The 8,027-nt window shown below is 59.6% G+C and overlaps 1 protein-coding gene across 2 annotated transcripts in view; it reads left to right on the top strand.

Moving 5' to 3' along the window:
• Window positions 1–387: 387 nt before the first annotated feature.
• The window catches only part of RAB15 (RAB15, member RAS oncogene family), a 30,341-nt gene continuing 22,701 nt past the window's right edge, over window positions 388–8,027 (top strand). For both annotated transcript variants that reach the window (XM_073346703.1, XM_073346705.1), the window contains exon 1: window positions 388–574. In XM_073346703.1, the coding sequence (XP_073202804.1) occupies window positions 451–574 (124 nt within the window). In that variant the 5' untranslated portion in view covers window positions 388–450. The remainder of the gene's footprint in view (window positions 575–8,027) is intronic.

The raw sequence follows: 8,027 nt of genomic DNA, 5'->3' as shown, positions 1-8,027 counted from the left end.
CCCCAGCGATGGGCTCAGGCTCTCTGCAGTCTCAGGCAGCGTGGTTGCGGGGGTCACACTGTGGGGGGCAGTTTCCCGCACCCCAGCGATGGGCTCAGGCTCTCTGCGGACTCGGGCAGCGTGGTTGCAGGGGTCACACGGGGGGCAGTTTCCCGCACCCCAGCGATGGGCTCAGGCTCTCTGCGGACTCGGGCAGCGTGGTTGCAGGGGTCACACGGGGGGCAGTTTCCCGCACCCCAGCGATGGGCTCAGGCAGGTGTTTCTGAGTCAATCCCCCCTGCCCGCTCCGGCAGGCCGGGTCGCGGTCCCCTGGCGGGGAAGGGGCCGGCCCTGGCTCTGCGGCGGCGCGGTCCCGGCGGCTGCAGCCCGGCCGGACGCGGCGGGCGGGCGGCGATGGCAGCGGCAGGCGCGGCGCGGGGCTGAGCCCGCAGCCCGCCCCGGCTCCCCGCCATGGCCAAGCAGTACGACGTGCTGTTCCGGCTGCTGCTGCTCGGGGACTCGGGCGTGGGCAAGACCTGCCTGCTCTGCCGCTTCACCGACAACGAGTTCCACCCCTCGCACATCTCCACCATCGGTACGGGCCGCGCCGGGCCTCGGGGGGCTTCCGCGGCCGGGCGCTTGGCTCCTGGCGCATCTTCCCCGGCGCCGGCACGCTGATTCCGGGGCGCTGGGCAGGTGCACTGGTGCCGGGGGGGCTGGGCATGGGGCTGTGGGCGTTGGGGGCAGGGGGCACACTGATCGGGGGGGCTGGGCATGGGGGTAGGGGACCAGGTCTGGGGGGTGCACTGGTGCCGGGGGCGGCTGGGCATGGGGGTAGGGGACCATGTCCGAGGGGTGTACTGGTGCCGGGGGGGCTGGGTATGGGGCTGTGGGCGTTGGGGGTAGGGGTGCACTGATCGGGGGGGCTGGGCATGGGGGTAGGGGACCAGGTCTGGGGGGGGGTGTACACTGGTGCCAGGGGAGGGCTGGGTATGAGGGCAGGGGACCAGGTCTGGGGGGAGGGGTGCACTGATGCCGGGGGGCTGGGCGTGGGGGTAGGGGACCAGGTCTGGAGGGAGCGGGCGCACTGATGCTGGGAGGGCTGGGTATGAGGGCAGGGGACCAGGTCTTGGGGGGAGGGATGCACTGGTGCCGAGGGGCTGGGCGTGGGGGTGGGGGACCAGGTCTGGACGGAGGGGTGCACTGGTGCTGGTGGGGGGCTGGGGTGGGGGTAGGGGACCAGGTCTGGAGGGAGGGGTGCACTGATGCCAGGGGGCTGGGCGTGGGGGTAGGGGACCAGGTCTGGACGGAGGGGCGCACTGGTGCTGGTGGGGGGCTGGGTGTGGGGGTGGGGGACCAGGTCTGGAGGGAGGGGCGCACTGGTGCTGGTGGGGGGCTGGGGGTGGGGGACCAGGTCTGGAGGGAGGGGCACACTGGTGCTGGTGGGGGGCTGGGCGTGGGGGTGGGGGACCAGGTCTGGAGGGAGGGGCACACTGGTGCTGGTGGGGGGCTGGGCGTGGGGGTGGGGGACCAGGTCTGGAGGGAGGGGCACACTGGTGCTGGTGGGGGGCTGGGCGTGGGGGTGGGGGACCAGGTCTGGAGGGAGGGGTGCACTGATGCCAGGGGGCTGGGCGTGGGGGTAGGGGACCAGGTCTGGACGGAGGGGCGCACTGGTGCTGGTGGGGGGCTGGGTGTGGGGGTGGGGGACCAGGTCTGGAGGGAGGGGCGCACTGGTGCTGGTGGGGGGCTGGGCGTGGGGGTGGGGGACCAGGTCTGGAGGGAGGGGTGCACTGGTGCTGGTGAGGGGCTGGGCATGGGGGTAGGGGACCAGGTCTGGAGGGAGGGGCGCACTGGTGCTGGTGGGGGGCTGGGCGTGGGGGTGGGGGACCAGGTCTGGAGGGAGGGGGTGCACTGGTGCTGGTGAGGGGCTGGGCATGGGGGTGGGGGACCAGGTCTGGAGGGAGGGGCGCACTGGTGCTGGTGGGGGGCTGGGCGTGGGGGACCAGGTCTGGAGGGAGGGGCGCACTGGTGCTGGTGGGGGGCTGGGCGTGGGGGACCAGGTCTGGAGGGAGGGGCGCACTGGGAGCCTGCCCGTTGTGCTGCGTCGCGGCAGCGCGTTGGGTCCCTGCGAGGGCGCCTGGCCGAGGGACCCGTGGGGGCGGCTGTGGCTGAGCGCTCGGTTCCGGCTCTTTGTTCATCTCCGCGCTGCCCCGAGTGCAGGCGGGGGAGGGGGATCGATGGGCCCGGGATGAGAGAAGCTGCGGGGGAGGGGAATCAATGGGCCCCGGCCGGGGGAGGGGAGTGGGGGAGAAATGTGTGGGGCCAGGCTGGGAACCGCGGAGGAGGGAATCGATGGGGCCAGGTTGAGAGTCATGGGGTGGAGGGGGAAATCGGTGAGGCTGGGTTGGGAACCCTGATCCTTTCCATAGAAGCTCTCCCAGCTCTTGGGTGAGGGGCTGCTGCTGGGGGCCCTGTCACCCATTGCCCACTGTGAGTAGCCCCTGGGGGGCACCGGGGGAACCTCAGCAAGGTTTTCTGGGTGCTCTCTACCCACAAAGGGGCCCCTTGCATCTGCCAGAAAGCTTCCCAGTGTGGTTGATGCGATCATTGCTCTGGGCTCCTCCTGGGCATGGGGGGTGGGGCAAAAATCTTGCAGGCCCTTGGCCTAATGTCAGGGGGTGGGGGAGGAATCCTGCGTACCCCGGTCCGGTGGCTCCTAAGGGGGCTGGGGGCTGCAAGCCCTGCTGCTGGAGCTCCTGGATGTGCTGTTCTAGCTAGTCCCTCTTAATCACTTCCAAACCTGCCTTCGCCTCCGGCGTGAGGGGCTCTGGAGAAGAGTAAAACAGAGGCCCTGGCCGCGCCATGCTCAGGAGAGGCCCTCTGGCGTGTGGTGCTAGGGTGATCAGGCTGGGTGCCGGGGCCGGATTCCAAATTGGGTTTCTCCCCTTCCCAAACCGGGGCGTAGTGTGGCTGTGCGGTTGTGGAGCAGTCGCTGTGCTCTGCCTGAGACCTGGCTGCATGTCAGTGACCGGTGCGTGTGTGGACTGGGTGGAAGGTGCTATTTAAAGTCCATTATTCTATAAATCCACCATGCAGGCTGCCATCTTTTGCCAGGGAGCTTGCTCCCAGGGACATGCCACGGAGGGGCTGTTTTCGGCCTTTAGTGTCTCGTCCTCCCATCAGTGAGCTCTTAACTCAGCAGTTAACTGGAAGGTCCTTGTTCTGCGCTGCCCTGTTTTGTGCTGGGGGATCCTTCACTCTCCTTCTGTGAATCCTGCCCCAAGGGCAACAGATGTGGCAGGGACTGAGTGCTCTGCTCCATTCAATCAGCTGGGCCATCAGAAAAGAAAAGAGCTCCTTAGCAACTGAATCTTTGGGGATCCCAGGGCATGGCTGCTGGTTCCCCTCCCAACACCTTCCCTCCCCCAGGAAAAGGCTCCGGGCCTTGGAACGGTTCCTGTGTAAAGAGACTGGGACGGCTTGGAAAGGCCCCAAGGAGAACAGCTGAGCTAGAGCGGAAATGATTGCCCTGTGGTACCTGCTGCCACTGAGACCAAGAGCATAGCAGGGCCCCAAAGGGCTGGCCGCGAGCGTGCCCCGTAAAAACTTCCATGGCTACGTTAGATGGGATCATTTCATGTAGGGAACAGCAACCCCCATGCTTCAGGGCCACAGGCTGCTGGGAAGGGGCCGTGGCCACGGGCTGCTGGGGCTCGAGAGTGGGTGCAGGCGGGCGCTGAGCCGGTTCCAGTGGACTGCAGCATGAGGTTAGGATCCCCCACTGGGCTGCAGCGCCCCTTGCCCAGTGACGGGACGGACGTTTTCTGGATCTGGTCAGGAGTGGGCAGAAAGTGCTGGGCAGTGGCTTGAGAAACCCCTCCGTTCCCTGGGGCGTGTCCCTGAGCCTGCTTTCTGCTGCCTCCTTTCCTGAGCCTCTGCAGGGATGAGGAGAGGGTTAGGGGCGTGCTCTAGGCCTGGGCCAGCCCCTTCCCACAAGCCAGGGTAACGCCTTTGATGTGCGCTGCAAGCTTCTGGCTTAATAAATTGGCTTCCTGCAGAGGGGAAAGGCTCAGATTCTGCTAGCTCTGATTGGTCTGATCTGACCGCTCTTTCTTACTTACCTTCTGGCTCACGGAGCTCCTCCAGCACTGCACCGCTGGGCAGTGCCACCTAGTGGACTGGGACTCAGGAGAGCAGCTTGCCACTGACCTGCTGGATGACCACGGGCAAGTCACTTCCCTGCTCCGTGCCTCAGTTTTCCCATCCGTACAATGGGGATAATAATACTGACCTGCTTGCTGTACAAGAACTAGGTGGTATTATTTGCTTTCTGCTCTTTTCCTTGGATAGTGTCACTTGCAACCTGGCATTCAGTACGGTCGTCCAGGGTACTGGTACCAGCACGCTCTCCTGTACCCAGGGTTGTGAGCCTTCCCTGACAAAAGGTGCAAGGGAAGCTTTCCCTTCCTGGTGGCTGGCTCCCCAATCCATGAATATACACTAGGAGAGAAATAGGCAGGAGCTGTGATCAGTTGACCAGACTAATTGAACATGACTAGAAACACAGCTCTACAAAATTCTGCTCACTCCATCCAAAGCCCTTGGTTCCTCTGCAGTGGGTGCTCTCCTCCTGCAAGCTTCCAGAGAAGCAAAGGGAACCTGATGTGCTGTGCCCAAGAGCAGTACACTGGCCATGTACAGGAGGTCAGATGCCTCCGGTGAATCAAGCTGCCAGGAGTGGCAGCTCTGCCCCCCCCCCCCCCCGTGCCCACTCAGGGCAGGACAGCTGGAAATGTTCAGAGTTCCAGGAAACTGACTGGTTGAACGCATAGAAATGCAAAGCTGCATTGGATTGTGCCAGTTACTTTCTTCCCTGCAGCAGTTTCTTCTTCCCAGGTGGAATGGCCTGCCCCCTGCAGTTCGGCCGGCCGCTAGTTCCCGAGTGTAAGGCGAGAAGGGAGTTAATCATCTCTAGACTGACCTCCCGTGTAGCATTTCATCCCAGTGTTGAGCCCCAAGACTTGTTAGACTGAGGCATTTCAGTCCTCGGGAGGCTAGCCTGTTTGAGCCCCAGGCAGAGACCAGGAGGGACCGAGAGGCCACCATCGCCCAAGTCTCCTGCAATGGCAGGGAATGGATGGGGGAGCCACGCCCAGCTGATTGCAGCAGACAACTTGTGCCCAATGCTGCAGAGGAAGGAGACCCCCCCTCCCAAGGGGGAACATTCCTGCCTGACCCCAGATCTGGTGATCAGCATACCTCAGAGCATGTGAGCAAGAACCAGCCAGTTAAGAAAGAGGATTCTCTGGTCCATGTCAGAGCACCAGACTGCCGTATTCAGTGTGCTGTCTCTGGCTGTGGTCAATTCTTGATGCTCCAGAGGAAGGTGTTGGGGGGAACCCCAGAATACATCTGGCCAATTGTGCATTGGGGAGGAAGGGAAGAAGGCGGAGGAGGAATTTCTTCCTGACCTGTGCAGATGACTGGCGGAAGCCCTGAAGCATGAGGTTGAATTATAGTCATTGTCTTAATTCAGAGCTGCAAGTGTTAGGAGTATGTTAGGAGCAGGCAATTCTGTTCTCCCCACCCCCACCCCAGCGTCTGTGAAGCAAGGGGATGGATGCGGCACCTCTGCAGCAATTCAGACCTATCCCCCCTGCACATGCTGGCTGTAGAAGTTCTCCTACCAGTTGGATTAAAGCATAGGGCAGCTAGAACCAGGAACAGAACTCCTGACTATATATTTCCAGCTTTGCCATGGCTCTGTTGGGTGACCTGGAGCAAAGACCTTCCCATCTCCATGCCTCAGTTTCCCTTTCCACCTGGTGTCTGTTTAGACTGTGAGCTCTTTGGGGCAGGGACTGTTTCTGCACTCTGTGCAGTGCCCAGCACAGTGGGAACCTGATCTGCATTTAGATGCTCCAGGCACTACTGCAATACCCCTAATAATGAATAGAACCACCCTTCTCTCCTCCCACGCTTCCGGTTTCTACTGTCATATGGCTTGTTTTCCACACTCCTCTAATTTCTCGCTCCATAGCTGATGCTGAGCATTTGCTGGCATTGATACGCTATCACTCTGTCAGGGGCACAGATACCCTAATCCAGATCCACCAGGCAGGGTGTCAACTTTCTGCTTCCCAGAGCAAAGGGAGGTGGCTGGGGGGTTGAGTATGGATGGCTCAAGGAGAGGTTTTGAAAGCTTCACAAACTATCTTAGGAGCTCTGTAAATCAGGCAGTGAGTGTTACAATAATCATCTATCAGCTCCACCCATAGTTAAGGTTGCCTGACACTTTCCATTATAAGACCCTTTTTTCAATTGCTTACAACTTTGCCAACCTTTAACTGTTTGTGCTGAAACTTCCCACACTGGGTGTCTGCCTCAGGCTGAATCTCTTTGGAAAGTTTCAGCAAAAATCATTCAGCCATTTCCGAGAATGAGGCTAGGAAAAACCTATTGTTTTGCCCATGTTTTTAAAAAATCATTTCATTGAGAAGCGCTAGCGCCTCTTTGCTTTCGGGCAGGGACTTGTGATTTGGCAGGGGGCTTGCCCGGATGTTGCGGAGCCTTTTGCCATCCTGGTGAAAATTGGTCTATTTTTGGCCAAGTTATTAAGCTCTTGAAAAAACTCCTTTTGCAGGGGCACAATAGAGTCTTGAGTCTGACAGCTAAACGCTCCAAAGATTCCGCCTTCCCTTAGCTGCCCCATTCACGGGCTGAGCGGGGTTCTCTTTGCAGTTGCACGGGCATCTTTAATTCTGGGATCACCTAACCCTTGCGTGCTGGAGCAAGCCTTACAGCACTTTTGGTCTGTATCGATTATTTATATTGCAGTACTGCCTACGGGCCTCGGTACCGTCTAGTGGCCCCATTGTGCTGGGTGCTACACAAATATATAAAACATCACAGTCCCTGCCCCAAAGAGCTTGCAGTCTAACTGGTCGAGACAAAGGGTGCTATGGTCACTTAGCAGGTCGGTAGCAGAACTGGAAATGGAGCCCAGGTGTCCTGAGTCCTAGCCCAGTGCTCAATTCATTGGACCATGCTGTCTCTCCAGCACCTGTAAGTTTGACTTGCCAGATTTATCCTGAAGACAGAGGGAAAATGTGAGCGTCGGGGGTTTTATGGCCAGCATTTTAAGCATTCACACCTCCCATTTTTGAATTACAGGTCACTAAAGTTGCTTTGCTTGCTGTTGACATTGGTCTAATGCTCCCTTAGGTTCCTCTAGTCTAAACACAGCTTGTCCGACAGTTTTTCGAGATAGTGCATGAGTCTCCACGTAGGTTTAACTGGCTATTTTTGAAGAGAATAGAGTCTAATAAGTCCGGTTATTGTGGACTTTTGTGGGCCTTGGCTTGCTCTCATTAATACATCTCTGGGATTTATCACTGACTTCAGTTTTGGCTGTTTTTACCTTAGATAGGCTGCGAGAGATCCAGAATGGTAGGGATCCAAGTCCATATTATGGTAGACCCAAGTCTTATCCCCTCCGTCACATTGCCACTCCGATAGAGGTGCGTTGGTTATCCTACCTCTACCCACTAAACACGCTCCCCGCACAGTGCTAGGGACAGATCCCAGGATTCCGATCACCATCGTTCTGCTGCTGTGAATAATTGTGAGTGTCCCGTCCCCCCCCCGTCCCCGTCCCCGTGGTGTGTACCCCCTGTGGTGGCCTCCCCCCAGAGGGGATGGCTCCTTGGAGAACCTTGACTATCTGCACTCCCTGGAAGGAGTGGGGGTGAGGCGAAGTGACCAGCAGGGTTTGACTCAGCCCGTGAGAGAGATGCAGTGAGCTCCGTGTGGCTTGTGTCGCTGATGTATCGCATGAAAGGACCCCCAGGCCTTCAGAATCAGGGGCACAGGCCTCCAACCATGATACTGGCTTAACACCCCTGGGCTTTCGGACACCGATCTGTTTGACGGAGCTTTCTCTGTGCCAGGAAACCCCAGCTCTAAAGGACCAGACCTCTCCCCTGTCTGGAAACTTGGCGTTCCTCAGGAAGGAAGAGTCTGGCTGAGTCATCTGAATTCGGGTGATG

This window comes from Lepidochelys kempii, chromosome 6, assembly GCF_965140265.1.
Source record: "Lepidochelys kempii isolate rLepKem1 chromosome 6, rLepKem1.hap2, whole genome shotgun sequence".
Lineage (NCBI taxonomy): Eukaryota > Metazoa > Chordata > Testudines > Cheloniidae > Lepidochelys > Lepidochelys kempii.
This window is presented reverse-complemented; position numbering and strand designations above follow the sequence as displayed.